The sequence below is a fragment of the Atractosteus spatula genome, chromosome 2 (assembly GCF_055471065.1).
Source record: "Atractosteus spatula isolate fAtrSpa1 chromosome 2, fAtrSpa1.hap1, whole genome shotgun sequence".
Taxonomy (NCBI): Eukaryota; Metazoa; Chordata; class Actinopteri; order Semionotiformes; family Lepisosteidae; genus Atractosteus; species Atractosteus spatula.
This window is the reverse complement of record NC_142707.1, coordinates 55,692,098-55,709,043: the sequence shown is the minus strand read 5'-3', so window position 1 is coordinate 55,709,043 and position 16,946 is coordinate 55,692,098. Positions and strand designations below refer to the sequence as shown.

At 35.6% G+C, this 16,946-nt stretch overlaps 1 protein-coding gene across 1 annotated transcript in view; it reads right to left on the bottom strand.

The window, feature by feature from the left end:
* Nucleotides 1–16,946, bottom strand: part of smyd3 (SET and MYND domain containing 3) — a 344,242-nt gene that overhangs the window by 18,938 nt on the left and 308,358 nt on the right. The window contains exons 9-10 of the mRNA XM_088908819.1: nt 13,312–13,399; nt 9,867–10,041 (exon numbers count right to left, since the gene is read on the bottom strand). Coding sequence (XP_088764945.1) covers nt 9,867–10,041; nt 13,312–13,399 — 263 coding nt within the window. The remainder of the gene's footprint in view (nt 1–9,866; nt 10,042–13,311; nt 13,400–16,946) is intronic.

Genomic DNA, 16,946 nt, shown 5'->3' with positions numbered 1-16,946 from the left:
TCTACTTGTCCTCTATTTTGTGCTTACACAGTACAGTGAACAACAAGCCTTCAGTATTTTCATAATTTAGGAAATTTTTAGAATTAAAATATCATTGTCTGCAGCCTACTTTACAACTACCATCCAATCAACAACACAATCTATAAGGAAAAGTTAAGCTACGATAGTTCACAGCTTTTCAAGACATAATGATCACAGTCACTGTTTGATTTGGTAAATTCTCTCCCCACCAGGGAAATCACTGCACACTTAGTCTAATTATTCTTGCAAATGTACTTATTTAGAGTGCTGTACTAGACTGTTAATGAATCTGGCTGCATTTCAAAGAAGAACATGTTGTCACCTGCTAGAATGCTAATACTCTCCCTAAAGGCTCACCAACAGGTACAGTATACAGACAACACATGTAAGCACCCTTAGATTGCTGAGGAATACAGTACATCTGAGGAATTAAATCTCTAAGAGGATTTTAACTAGGTCACTACAGCCATGTATTACTGCTGCTAAAAGAAGCCCTTTGGAGAAAGTGTGCTCTTTTTATTGTCTCTGGTTATATGGAGGGCAACCAAAGCATTTATGGAAAAAACTTGGAAAAATCTCAATCTCCTGTTTAATCGAGATAAGGCAATCATGTTTCCCTTGACAAGTCTACCATCATATTGTTACAGCTTTACAGTAGGTGACTGAGAAGTGTCTCTTGGATTAAAGATAAAGTTTGTGACTCTTGGCAGAGTAAACACTTCTAGATTCAAAGCCAGAGGATGTTTGCTGAGGTCCAGGAGGTCCCTTGAGCAGAAACAAAGTTAATATATTAAAGTTTACCTTAATAAACTGTACCTAGGTAAGTTGTGGGTTAATCATTGTCAAGGTTCAGTACAGAAATACACAACATAAGATGGCATTAAGATGACAGAAAAGGGAGGAAGAAGAAACCAGAAGCAGCAGGAGGAAGAAGAGCCAAGACTCTGGAGGACTTGAAGCTTGTGCCAGGAGAGAGCTTCTACTTCATGATCATCCAAACCAAACCTGACTGGAGCTAAGTATTGGAACCTTGCTAGAAAGAGAGTGCTATTCTGTGTATTTAGGGAACTTGGGTCTCCTGAGTAAAGGCTACCTCTGTTAGGGTGCATTTTTATGGATAGGAATATACAGTAGGCTCCGATTGATTTTGCGGCATCTGGGGTGCAAAGAGAGATTTAACTGCAGGTTGCATTGTATTTAGCTAGAAGGGAGCTCATCTCTCATGTGGCCTCTGTAGGCATTAAGAGTTAAATGCTTCGTAGTAGTGTGGGGTTTTCTGGGTGACCAGAATGTTAGGCCTCTGAAATGCCTTGTTTGTAAATACTGTACATAGAGTAAGTTGTGTGTTGTATGATTTGTTGTGTGAGCATAGTTTGTGTCTTGTCATTGTAATAAATACTTGTTTAACCAAGTGTGCCTGGATTATTATGCCTCTCAACATAGCTGTGCCAGATGACAAAGAATTAATTCTTAATTATACCAACCGCTCAGGTATATTGCTAGAAATCATTTACAAGTTAGGGGTTATGAATATGTATTCACTTATTTATTAAACCGCTCGGTCAAATCCTGATTTTCACAAGTTTTGTAACCCCCATTTGTAACAATGTTCTGATCAATAGTTTTGATGTCCTTTTCACTCCCTGGCACTTTGGAAATGAAATTATGGGCTGGCCATTTGGAAACTGTGGGGCTAGGGTTTATGATGTGTAAGGAACCTTCAAAACATCCTTTCTTTCACACATGAGATCGTGAGAGGGAATGGAACGTGGATTCGATTTGTAAGTCTGAACAGACAGGTCACTGATCACCAAGTGACAGACGAATCTACACATCGTTCAGCTGAAGAGAAGACTGTTAAAAAAGACAACACAGCCTCCCCTTGCCAAAAACAGGAGGCTTCGCTGCCTGACTGCCAGGGTTTTACAAGAACTTGCTGGAGCCTTTAATCCTTACAAAGTTATGGTGATCAAACGTTAACCAGCATCACTAATGCTTAAGCTAAATTAATGCAATTAGAAACTTAACGAGTATTACTCATGATTTTTCTAATGCATTATTGCCTTTGAAATTCTCAAAGGAGGGTTCGGGAGTCGCATATCCTCTTGCAGAATTTAAGAACACCTCCTGATTTCTGGGGAATTAATAAATTTAGCTATAACACATTTTGGACATGGATGGTGATTTTTTGATTTTTGATAGTGGTTCTATTTAAGCACACAACTTAAAAGTTATTCAAGTCTAATTTTTGGATTTTCCTAGCAGACAGCACCGCAGGGCCCCTAGCTCTGTGAGATAGCCATGCTAACCACTGCGCTGCCATGCCATCCTGTTGAAACCCTGTCTTTTGGGCAGTAAATGTTTTGCTCCTACTGTACCTCCTACTGACAGTACTTACAGTATGCCAACGTACAGTGACATTTAGATTTTTTGTTCACAAATCTCTTCTTTCTGTCACATAAAATAAATTGAAGTAACATTTTTATGTCAGTTATGTGAAAGAAAGGATATTTTGCTCTACTGCCAAAAGGATTGAAAGATAACGTTTTTAGTAAATACAATGAAAATCCAACATACTGTATCCAACGGCCGTCATTACAATCAATTAATATAGAGCAGAGATTTAGTCTATAACACAGGCAGAAGCTAGATAAGCCTATCAAAAGAAACAAAGGTGATCTGGAAAGTAAAAATGTTGTGGTTCTCTGATTATTTCTTTGATATTAATCCTTTCATCAAAAGCATTATGAACCACCATAAAACAATGTGAATGTAATATGAAACCTTTTCTTTTTCCAAACATGTAAGCCTGTCAGAATATTTTATGTTATTTAAATGTGCCTCAATCCTTGACTTTGGCAACACTATTATATCTGTGAGGAAAGGGTGTTTACTGACACTTTGCCATGGACACAAAATGGTACAGTATGTCAGAGATCATAGAAAAAGGAAAGAATACACTGGGATTCACAAGTTCCATTGGACCCAGCCTTTCAGATAATGTACTGTATTGACTAATCTGCTATCCACTTATTTGATTGGTTAAAAATGTTAAATTACTCAGTTGTGTTTACTACCATGAATTCTCCTTTCAAAAAACACAAATAGCTATCTTCTTCACCCTTTGAGCACCCAGACCACAGCACACTGAATAGTATTATAGAATGAATTGTTAAAGTATTTAATATTGGTAAATCTGTAAGTTCTTTCAGTTTTAATAATAGGAATGTGACCAGAATCGTAATGCCTGCCTCTAAGTATCTGTCAAATGTGTCCTTTAAATACAAGAAGGATGTATTCAATTACACCATCTATATTAAAATAAAAGATAAGAGCATTCACTCCTTATGTTAGCTCAAATATGCAATGCAATAGACAAATTCACATTCTTCCATTCAATTTAACAAAGAACAGAGAAACATTTCTCATGATATTACATCAAACTTAGTAATCAGGACCTTGCTTTAATGCCTCATTCAAAATATAGCACATGTGGCACACTGGGGCATAGGTTTTCCATTCAGGGCCAGATGGAAGAGTGACACCTACAGGTCCACCATACCACTTACAGCCGAGTTTCCTTGGTGACCCCCTATCCAAGAGCTATAATGACCCAGATATAATCAAAGCATCATCTCAAATCTGTTTTTTAAGGTTTTTTTTTTTAAGTTAAAGCAATTAAAAAGGAAATCTGCACAATAACTTTTACAACATTTAGAAATGGAAAGGTAACTTTTAACAAAAAAGTCACGCAAGGACAAAAGGCAGGAATTACTGTTTTGTTGTTTTGGAAAATGAATAATGTTTTTTTTTAAGGAATGACTCAAACAAGTCAACAAATTATTTTATAATTGTAAGACTTTTTTAAATTAATCACACTTCCCATGTTAACTAATCATGAATGTTTTCTAAAACAATCCAAGAATGCATGCCATAAATTAAATAAACCGTTTTATAGAATATTAATTTTCTAATCAAATTTTAAATTATTTTCACCGATATTAAAATCAGTTTAATATTGCTATAATAACTGAAAAATACAACACCTCTAAATATTAGTCAGATCTTTGCACTCAAAAACCCTGTACCCAAATCAGAACCCTGTAGTTCTGTTTTGCAAAATCTGAAACATTTGATATGAAATGAGTTTAAAATATTTAATTCATGTTTGTTAATCCTTTCCACATGAATTCATTGAATATATAAATATTTGTACGTTTTAGTACCAGATGGACCCATTTAGGAAAGATTAGATTTTCTTCTCTATGAATTTAAATAAATTACCATCTGCAGAAATGCATCCATCTGCACTTAGACACAATAGCCAGAAAGTGAAAATGTAACTTCAGCCACTTAGGGTTTAGTGGCATTTTAGCTCTGTGCTGTGTGGTTGTCTTGAGTTTCAATTGGACCACTGACATGCCATGCTTAAATCAACAAAAGATCTCCAAGGCAGAGGTACGGTAGGTGATAGATGGATTCTTCTTGAGAGAGGGGAGATGAGGAGCTGTAAGAGAGCTCATGCAAGAGTAACCTTAAGAGTAAGACCTTAAGAAACATTCTGTGTCTATGTAAGGAAATAATTAGGTGAACTGTTTAATTGACAACTCATATTGGAACAGAATCCAGAAGGCTCTGACCCTCCGGGAATTGAATTTGACATCCTTAGTGTACGACCTGTTGCTGCAGTGATGCTCTCATGAATGGAGTTCTGGGAGGGGTTTGGTCATGTGGTTTGTCAGAGATGCCTGCTCCGCTCCAGTGTAAAACTGCACCAGTCCCAAAAGCCTTCTCAAACATCAAATGCGAAACTCTATCTGTTAATCCAATCAATTAATTACATAAAGTGGTTAGAAAATAGATGGAAGGACAATAGTAAAAATGCCTTCACGTACACACAGATATTGTTTGAAAATATAAATCAATAGGTCATTGCAGTTACAATTGATAGCAGGAGGCATGCCCTTACACAAAGAAGTTGCGGGGAGTCTGTAACACAGTACCCAACAATATTGTTGAAACTGCTATCATTCCAAATTGGATGAAAATCTCAATCCATTTGCTCCTAAACACTAAATGAGCCAGATAGACCGTGAGTTCCTTTTGTTTGCAAACCTTCTTTATCCTTACCCTATGTTCTTAACTTTAATTGTGCTGAATACATCTGCAACTGAGTTGCAAAATGTCTTTAGACAAATTCAGATAATCGAGTGAAGCAAAAATAAACGATAAGAAAATACAAAATTCAAAAGTCCAAACTGCTCAAAATTAGAAAAATGTCACCTAGAGCAAGAACAAATAAAACACATAAGCCTTACAGTCTGTCGTTATCTAACAAATCATGAAACATCAATGATTTGTTAAGCAGAAATCTGAGTGACAAGAGAAAAAAATTTAACTTTTTGATCTGTCAGAAATCTACAGAAGGCCAAAGTGAATTATTGTCCAGTATGTACTGTAAGAGTCTTTTGGTCTATGTCTATAACTAATTAAATATTCCATTCCTCCTCTGAGGCAGAGCAACCTTTCAAAATGACTTTTCTACACTGACAAATTTAATGAGTGCATGAGAAGTCTTTCAGCATCTGTAGTTTTGACTCATCTGTAACAAATTTGCACACACTATGTATTTGATTATACCATCTGGTATGGTTCATATATGCTCCCCAAACAAATCTGATCTAGCAAACACATGTAAAAATCAGTTTGGGTAAGATTTCTTTCCAGCATGCAAAGGTAGCTGTTTACAGTTTGTTCATGCCATCTGCCACTAAATGCTGAAAGTGACATCCCACATGTTTTTTTCAACTGGCCATATTCTTATCTATAGAGTTACTATTGTCCAAAAAAGGCCATTTCATTTTACCAACTTCAGATTTGTAAAACTTTTTGTTTTAATCAAAGTACTTGGAAGAAAATTGTGATCATTCAGAATCATATATTGTATATCATACATAAAGTATATGACATACATCATAATGCATACATCATACATATACTGTTCATATACATAATGTGCAATCAATTGAACACATCTGGATAAAAGAAAGTCTCAGTGTGTTTTTTCCTGCACCAGATAACCTGGACACAAACATCATGCTTGTGGAAAACTAGAATGAAGAGGCTAGAAATTCTAAATTCCAAAAAATAAAATGTTATCCTATTTTTTACTTGTTAGTTTTTAAGCATACTGTTACTAATTCTTCTAATCGATCCCACAATCCATGTCTTATGTTGTCTAGAACATAATCTTTACATTATAACATTATCTAGGACATAAGGAAGGTTCCAAATGAGAAGAGGGCATTTAACCCATCTAACCCAGTTGGCAGTAAGAAGCTACAATACTTACTAGGTACAGTAGTTAACTGCCTTTGCTAGTTAGCTCTATTTATTAAGTGGACTTCTTGTTGTACAGTACTACATTTTTCCTCATTTTAAATGCCATCTTGTCAAAAGACTGAATACGTTTTATTCTGGTGCCATGTGGTTCCTTGGTAAGTTCCTTGGAGTCTTGGTAAGCATGAAAAATGAACAAATGACTTGTTTCCAGAACCAGTTTTTCCATGCCGATCAAAGCTCAGAGGAAGACCTTTACAAATCAGAAAACCTGACATATGGGAGGAGAGAACTGTCCTCCTCCTCTTACAGGTACTAACACAGAAAGATTGTTTTAACACAATACTGCACTGTTACTTTGTTGAATGTTCCACATAACTTCTCTCAGGAGAGTCACAGAAATAAGGGTATTAACAAATATATTTTTTTAACTTTTCTATATGAAATACTATTTAAAAGTGAACCTGTTATTAATGTAAAGGTATCCGAAAACACAAGAACATCATTCAGAAGAGCAAAGTTGTTCAGCTACAAAGTGGTTGCGAACACTTGGTAAAAGCATTTCTGCAATTTTAAATTCTGCACCAGAAAAAAAGAAATAACATCAAGAGCTTAAGTTTTAGCCACACAAGATGAAACACAAGATGTTTTCCTTAGGCAACAAAAAATAGATTTATAAAACCAGGCGGGCTCCTAATCAGACTTTAGATAATGGAGGGACAACTGAATGTGTTTCAAACAGCATTATGACTGATCTGAATCACCATCTCATAGAATGACTTCCCACACAATCAGGTCCATTGAATTGGAACACAAGTGGGAGCCTGATCCCATTATAAGAATGTGAAGAGTTATCTCATCTTGACTGTGGGATCCTGGAGTTATCCCACTTAAATATGCAGAAATACTATTTCATCCAAGTTGGGCATAGAAATGCGATGGACAATAAATACAATACCCAGGACAGAACATGCTGTAATGTTAAATAGCATCTCTTAGACTGACTGAGCAATACCATAATCGGTAAAGTAACTTCGCTGGGTGAAGTTATGGTGTGCTCTCCAGAAACTGAAGAAACTTTCATGAAAAGTGGTACTGTTGCAATCTTGAAGAGATTCTAAGCAAAACAGAGGCTGCATGTCAATGTGGCCGCATCTATGGTATGGATATGGTAAAAGTATATGAAAAGTATAAAGTATTGTATATGAAGGCTGTATGTATCATTGCCAAGTTTTGAATCTGCACATTCCTTTAAAAAAGTAGAACTCAAGATTGTCTTATTGAATTCTTATTGAATTTCTTAGAAAAATTTAAAATCTTAACTGTAGTCTGCGATCAATTTGAAAGCTTTGCTATGGATTAGCACTTTACCAGCAGTGTCTAAGATTTCCATTTGAACTGCAGGCTTACAGTGCCTTGCACAATTAAAACCCTTGCATAGTCTGCATATTTTGTTGCTTTAAAGCTTGCAATCATGACACTTTGAAGTAGCAATTAATATTTGTTATATACACAACCTACTCCACAGAAGAATTTCTTAAGAATACGAAAGTGAAAGTCTTTGAGTGGTCCATCCAAATTGAATCCAATTGAGAATCTGTGGAAGGACTTGCAAGTGATCCCCCGAGTGACTTGAGAGAGGTAGAGTAAATCTGCCAAGAAGAATGGGCAAGCTGTTGCACCAAGTCAGCGTACGAAATTAGTTGAGACTTACCCCAAAAAAACATCTGTCAGTGATTGCTGCAAAAGGTTCTTTCACCAAATATTGACTTCTGGGTCTGAATATTTATGCAATTAACATCCATCCATTTTCTAACCACCTTATCCAATACGGGGTCCCAGGGGAGCCAGAGCCTATCCCAGCAAGCAAAGGGAGAAAGGCGGGATACTCCCTGGATGGGACACCAGTCCACTGCAGGGCACACACAGATACACACTCACACCAAGGTCAGTCTTCCCAGAACCCAATTAACCTAGTAGTAGGTCTTTGGAATGTGGTATAAAATTGGAGCAGCCGATAAAAACTCATGTGGACGTACAAACTCTATGCAGATAGCACCCCAGGTCAGGAATTGAACCTACAGTAGGAATCCCAGTGTAGCGAGGCCCAGTGCAATCAACATATTTCAGCTTTTCTCCTTAGTTTTGGCTGACATTATCATGATTTATAATAACTTTAGAAGTCTACTATTAAAAATTCAGGTTTTGAATAAAATATAAAGTTTAAAAAATGTATATGCATCATTTTCACAAAATGGGACACTGTAGAAAGGGTCTGAATGCATCTGCAAGTCACTGTAAGTGGCAGACCTCACAGTAACATTTTGAGGAATTAGATATCTCCAGAGCTTGTCTTATGTCCTAATGTTTCTTTAACTGACTTTATTCTTCAGAAATCTTTGTAACAGTATATTATGAAGTAAATACAGTAAATGACCATTGAACAAGTTATCTCGGTTAAAAATCATAAGAACTATTAGTTTTAATATGTGACACTTTGTCTTCTTCTTGCATAGCATGAGTAAAACGTTCCATGTAACACAAGACTAACAAATAATTAAAGAATACAGAAATATAAGCAAGGATCCAAAAGATAGGAAGATATTGATCTATTTAACTTGTTTGATTGTAAGTAGCTCAGATCTCATCCAGTCACTTCTTGAATGAACCCAGGCTGTAAGCTTCACATCACGAATGGGCATTTTGTTTCACATGCCCACAATCCTTTGTTTGAAGCCTTGCCTTCTGTTTTGAATTTTAATTGATGTTTACTTAATTTCCATTTGTGTCCTCAGGTTTGTATATGACTGCTTATTCTGAAGAAGTCTGCTGGGTTGACTTTCTCAGTACACTAGAGTGTTTTGACTACATCAATAACTCCCATTCATAGTCTTAGCTGTTCAATACTAAAATGTTTCAGTTCTTTCTAAATAACATATTCTTTTAAGATCACAGATGTACAGTATCCAGTCAATTATCTGTAGAATGATTTAAGGGAATCAATATCATTTTTGTAATATGATAACAAAAGATGTTCTAAATTTTAGGGTCTTGCTAACACATTTTACCATTTATAACAACCTCATGTGAAATTCAGTATGTGCTCCAGTGTAATTTGTTTCCAGTAAATGTTAAATAGGAAATGTCAAAGCTTGTGAATACATATTATCACTTCCTGGAAACAAATGTTTTGCTGTTTTAAACGATAATAAGACAAGTGAACTTACTCCTTGTTTTGTCAATGTTCAATTCATGTTTTTGCATGAATGCAGTTGTAAAATTACTGTATATTTCAGTAGGTACAGTAGGTAGATGAAGCCATGCATACAGTATATTGCCAAATCTTACCTCCATCCCTAACACAGCCATTCCAATTTTCATTTAGAATGCATAGCCTTTGAGGAATGCATCTCTTTTGACACATGAAATGTTTGTATACTGTATATGTCAGAGTAACAACGACATACAGTATGTAAACCAACTCATTCAAAGGCTTGAAAACTCACCTATATGGTTGTAAAGTTCGGGTGCCAAAGAACAGAGCTTTGTCCCACTTTCTGAGATTGATGCACGCATCCATAGTGTAGTCAAGCATTTTAAGCAGATAGATGTTGGTGTCTGGAAGAATGCCTTGATTGTTATCCACAAGAGTCTGGCACAGAGACAAAACCTGTTCCCACTCTATTATTAAGGATAGTTAAGGTCTCACTTGAAAAGAGGAGGAAAAAAGTCACAATGTTTTTACAAGACAGTACTGCTTGTAGGCATGAAAAATAACTAAGTGCCTTTCTATAAGCTCATTCAGTTGCAGGAATCACTTTAAGAAGTTTATCTCCAAAACATATTCATCTGTGATACTAACAGAGACCAGTTAAATGCTGATTTGGTGGTACTTACTGATGCATACTTTGACTTCTACACAGGATAAATCACACAGGCTGTATGTCAAATGTGGCATGATTAATGTATATGTGATTGTGCACTGCATTACTGTAATCTGTTGAGAGGCAGGAGAGAACAGAGGGCCATGTATGCCCTCAAAAATAAGCTGCTTTCCAGTCATCTAGTCACGCAAACACTGCTACTGTACCTTGAAGGAACAGTTGATTAGCATAAGAACTATGTACACGTCTGCTTTCTTAGTGTACGTCTCTCTCTGTCTGGTATAAACTAATACAACTTTTGAGACATATTGGAAGCTTGCCAGCAACCTGATAAAATAGTTTTGGGTATTACTATTTAAAGATAAGTTGGACAGTAAGTTGATAACCTAATCTTGAGCGCTTGCAAACCATCTTCCCATCAATCTTCTAAAACACACTATGCAGTACAGGGGCGCGGCCGAGTCAGATCCTAACCCAGCAAGATACAGGCGAAAGGCAGGATACACCCTGGATGGGGATACCAGTCTATCGCAGGGCAGGCAAAGACATCAACACACGCACACCCTCATGCCATGGCTAATTTTTCCAGAAGCCAATTAACTTACAGGTACCAGCATGTTTTTGGGTTGTGGTTGACAGTTAATTAGTTCAATTAAGTCATTAAGGCCTAAGTTGGAATAAAAACAAGATGACATAGTTTCGTCTGATGAGCGCTGCTTTGCAGGAGGGTCCTGGCGGCCCTGGCAGTCCTGTGTCTGTATACTAACATCCTTCTAGAAGGACTGTATCTCACTCAGGGTGCTGGACTCTTGTGCGGATTAATAGTGATAAAAGAGTACTGCTGTTGGTGAGTGTGATAGTAAACATCATATGTCTCTTTTAATGGTGCACTTGTAGTAGAAACCTCCTCCTCAGGTCCTTACCACGTTTGCTATTGGCCAGGACCTGGAGGGATTTCAGGAGGCAGTTGCCTCCTCTAAAACACCTCAATCTCATAGCCGGAGCTCTATTTGTAAAAAAAAAGAATAAACAAACATTATTTGCTGTTGTGTGCAGTATGACTAGAGACGGAATTCAAGTAAAAGAACTAAAATAAAAACTGGAAGGTTTTGCAGTGGGTTTCAATTCATAAAACTGTTGCATGTTCCAAAAGCAGTACAAAAACTACACAAAAGGTCAACAAAGAAAATAGCTGACATAATGAAGGTTTTGACTACACAGATTAACATGGTTAATGGGTTTTGTGGTTGACATCTCTATGGTTGATTTAAGTTCTTAATGACCGTCTAAACATTTACTGCAATTACATGAAAGTAAACAGAGGTTGGTATGTTGTAGGTTCAAAACCAATCTTACTGCAAGTTAAAACTCAACCTCAATCTCTATCCATACATTCCAAGTCATAAAAGAAATCACTGAAGAAAGTAACATTACTTTTCAAAAGTTACAAAAGAAAAGTATTTTACCTATATTTTTATATAAAAATGTTTTGTTTTTTTCCTCCTTTGACTTACTTGAGGTCTGCTTCCCTAAACCTCATCAGACATTATGCTGAAGTTATAAAAGAGTTCATGTTTCCAATGTGATATGTACTGATATAATGACTCCATTAAATCCTTTAACCATATTTATTAAAGAAATGTAAGAAACTTAGTGCTAAGTTTTTATTTTCTATTTCATAACAAATGGGTTTTAAAAGTAGTTTCTTCGCAACAAATTTTGAATTTGGGTCATCACACAAGTGCAGTATAAAAATAAAACAATTTTAAAAATTACAAATACAATTTACCTATTCCCATTAGAGAACTTTACTGATACATCTGTAAAATAATTGGATTTGTTTAATGTACTTTAATGTGTTAGAGGTAGGCAGATCCATTCAAATTACAAGCCTTTATCTAGACCACATTTCCCAGAATGCTATGGGTATGAGCTGCTGCCCTCAGTTACCTGATCAGTTACTGGAAGACATTTGGTCAGGTGGTCAGGTGTAAAAAGCAGAAAGCTCAGGCTTTCAATTGTAGGTTTTCATTGTCTACCTGAGAGACAGTTGTAGATCCTCTGTTTGCTGCCTCACTGGAGAAGAAGAAGCGGCCGACCGAGAAACTGTGGAACTGTGAGTTTTTTAAAGTGTTTGCGAAGAGTCTCACAGAGAGACTGGAGCTAACATTCATTAGGGACTTAGTAGTTAGCTCTGGAGCTTAGGCCTTTGTTTTGATTTCTTCTGTTTTTGGTGACTGTTTTGATTTTTGCACTGTAAATTGCACTATTTGTGTACCTTACAGCAGCATTTGTATGTCTGAGTTCCTGAGCCTGTCTATATTAAAGATCCCATTGTGGCACACCCAATGGGTTTCACAAAAGGGATAGTCTGTTGTGAAACAAAAATTACATTTCTAGTGATCCCATAACACCCTACAGTTCAGATACTCTTATGTCATTGTATGATAAGTATAGGCTCCAAAACATCGCCAGAATGACACACAGCCTGTCTCAAGAATCTGTCCTCTCTGTATAGCCTCCTGGGCCACAAAACATTCCTTCCACTAGAATAAGAAGGAAAGGTGCTTATTCTGACACAATGCATCCATGAGCACACTACAATGCCCAAATAGAAACACTTCGGGCTAAAAACTATACTGCTTTCATAAATCAATATTTGCCAATATTTCACATGCATGTGAAATACTGAATCCTTCGTGTGAATCCTGCATCCTCTGTCTTTGTTTAATATCGCATGGCTGCCTTTAACTAGGGGTAATGTGTTTAAAGGATTATATATTTGAATCAGTAACTAAATGATTAAATAAAAGATTGGTATCTGTAGCAATTACAATTGTAATGTAGACAATGCACTGCATTGTGTGAATATTGTATGAAAAGTATGAATATTGTAAGAGGACCATAAACCAAATAAACCAAATGTTACTTCCCCTTTAAATGACTACTTTACCTGAGAAAATTATGCCTTACTTTATATACAATACCTACACTCCCTACAATTTTTATTATTCATTTAACTTTTTTTCCATATAGTGTGCTGTTTCAATTTGCATGCAGAGGATACGTTGCTGAGATTGAAGTTTCTCCATTCCCGGGGTGGCATCTTTGATAGACTTCCAAGCTTTTTCATTCCCCGCCAGCATGTCTTCATCCTAAACACAAGAACAAGAGAGACATGAAACAGGGTGACACTGTCCACTGCAGGCCTCACTCACTCTATGGGCTCTCTGGACTATGGTCAATTCATTAACGTGCATTTCACTGAAGCACGTTTCTGTAATAAGCTCTTCAATTTTTCACCTCCATGTACTAGGGTTTCAATGCTACAGTATGACTTATTTTCTGACTGAATCAGACAGCAGGGCTCCCTTTCACACTATTTGCCTGATGTAAAAGAATTTTATTAAAACAAAGTTGGTGTGCTAATGAGAAAGTACTCTGCATCAGCACATTCCTGGCTCTGTAAATTGCCCTGGCTGCCAGTAATTATTTTTTGTGATATAGTGTTTGTAAAACTAAATTTCTTTTGGAGTCACATGAACACAATAAAATATTAATTTGAAGACTATTCACAAAATATTAATTTAAAGTATATTTGCAAAGGCCATCAGGAACCATTTAAAGCTGTTAGATCTGAGATACTGAGCATTCTGTCATTCCAAAAATCCTAGAAAAACAATCCTTTCTGTTATAAAATCCTTAATAATACACAGATGCATTCACACACAATACATTTAAATATATCTGCAACTAATTTTACATGTCTGACAAAAAATTAAATCAGCCTTGAATGTAAGTAAACTGATGGGGTCATGGTTCTTAGAACTCACAAATACAGTACAGTTAATTGAGATTTTTGTGAATAAATTAAATCTGTTTTATGCTTTAAGTAGAATCTCTTTAAAATTTTACCATTCATTTGCCACTGATTCCATACTTCTCTCAAGAAGCCTCATTCCTTCAAAGCCTTTTTTTCTGTTGTAAACTATTGATCTGTAGTATACTGTAGTATTTGTAGTATACTTTAAAGCTTCCACATTTGTTATAGCATTAAGCTGTGAGGGATTCATTCAATAAATATTGAGATTTCTTTTGATAAAAATGAAACCACTTTGTTTTCCTTCGACTGAATTATGCAACCAGGATTGCTTTGTGCTATTCTGAAATATTCTGTATTATTTTAATTAATATCATTATTAAGTTTTTTTTTCACAGTAAATGGTTATCCTCTACCAATGATCTTTAGAGTTATTGTAATATGCTAAAAAAAGGTGTACAAGACAAAAGAAGTTTGTCTTAAAAGATTAAAATCTAATGTTTAGCCACCTTAGAAAAAACATTTAATAGATTTTTTCTGTATTTCTATCCATACAATCTTAACTCATTTGCGCACATCAGAAAGACAAGACCACACAATGGAAAACATCATTCGCAAAAAATTTCAGTTATGCTTCAAATGCTCAGATGCCTCAAATGGTATATATTAACTTGACAATTATTGATCGAAAAACTAGTAAAGGATGTGCAAGAAATGATCCTTAAATCAGTTAACTACAGAAATTATTCATGTCTAAGTGTGTGAAACAGAAAACAAAACATCTGTCAAAGATATAAGGCATCTAATGGCCTTTCAGTTATAATTTTGTGTTAAACTTTCAATGTCCCTGAGATATAGAAGATACGTGATGAAAGTACTTTGTTGCATGTATATTGATGTTTTTCCATATCTGTTCATGGAGAAAACATAATTTGGTTATGACATGCTAAAGACATTTTATTGATCATGCCTGAGCATCATAAAAAAACAAAGAGCAAAGAAGATCCCTACTGAAAATGAGGACCATGACAACAGAAGATGATTTTAGGAACCCCCACAAAGAGCTAGTTTTTCGGAAATGACATCAGAAAAGATTACTCATTAGAACAGCTAAGATTAAATTAAACATGGCTGCTGTCTTCCCTTCTGCTAATTTCATTGGAAATCCCATAAAGGGATTATTGGGTTTCATTGCTTACATGTAAATTTCTATCCTGATATTGTCAGGTCTCAGACCTGGCCAGTACTGGGTAAGATTCAGATATTTGACATATTACATTTCTTAACATGTTATTGTGGTGATGGCGGTGTTACTACTGTCCATCATAGTTTGATCTTGTAAAGTCTTAGAAGCAAAGCAGAGCTAAGCCTGATCAGAACAGGGATGGGAAGCCTCTAAGGAACATCAGATTGATTTTGTGTCATGGTGTTGGTGGACGAGTACTTGTAGGTGGTCCTCTCCACCCTGGAAAAGAATTTCCAAAGCATTGCCTTTGGTGTCTGGGGTTCCTCTGCCTTCTGATGAGACATTAAACCAAGGAACTGACTACTTGGTCTTTAAAGATCTGATGGCATTGTTCATAATAGTCGGGGTGTTAACCCCACTATTCTGCTTAATATCCACTAGGTTTGAATGATCTCACCTAGCTTAATTTCCATCCTTAATCTAATTGATTAAGTAATTTCACTTCAAATTTTCACTTCTCTATTTCTTGTACTGTATAGTGGGGTGCGCTTCAGTGCTGAATGATGTGGGTACCACCCTATATGTAAAGCAGTTTGTATACCGTGGGATTAAAATGAAAAATTCCCTTTGGGAGCACAGAACAAGCTCCTGTATGCAGCCGTGTTGTCGAAGCTAATACCCCGGCTACTTTCAAGAAGCAGCTGGAGGAGATCCTTGGGTCAATTATCTTCTAACCACCAATTGACCTAGAGGGGTCAAATGGCTTTCTCTTATTGCAGATTTTTCTTTTCTCTGAATGAAAAACACTATGCAAATACATGTACATAATTAACATATAATGTTAAACTTTCCCAGCTCAAACAAAGAAATACAATTAATTTTAAAATTATGTGTTTGTCACCCTACTTTATTAAAAAAAATACACTAATGCTGAAATGTTTGAAAGCAGAAAATCAGGTCAGCAGATTTTTACATTTACATATAAAGCCATTTATATTGGAAGAAATAAAAGCATCAGCATCAGTAACAATATGAATGCTATATTGATTAAAATTGTAATAAAATTTTCATTAGGATCATTGCAAGCATTATATTATGACTGGCAATCGAACTGCTCCTCTGGTGCAAAATAAATCAATTTATAGAACTGTTCAGCTCATGTAACTTTAATAGCTTTTGTCTTCTTCGTGTGTGTACGGATTCAATTAGATGTTGTAACATGAAAAGATACAGAACATTTAGAATTTTAGTTATCCTAGACTTTTATTGTGCAATACTGAAAACATAGTTCTAAATTTAATAGAGAGATAATCATAAAATTAAGGATTTCATAATTTGGAGAAAAAACAAAATATTAATTACCAGAGAACCACTATCAAAAGAAAAACATGGATACAATATAAATAAAAAGTAATTGCATTCTTTAGGTTGTGAATGGTTTTGGTCAAATTATGAAATTTGTAATTTTTAAATGAAAATGAATAAAATGAAAGAATCTACAGTATATTCATTTAGTTAACATGCAAATACAGTAAGTCATTGCATTTAACCGCACTCCTCCTGTGATCGCACCACTTAAAATGCTATACAGAAAACTAAAGCAAAAACAAAACAGTTCATATCTATTTGCAAAACAGTCACATTAATATTTTAATGAAAAGATAATTCTATTCCCCACAGTTTATTTCAATTAAAA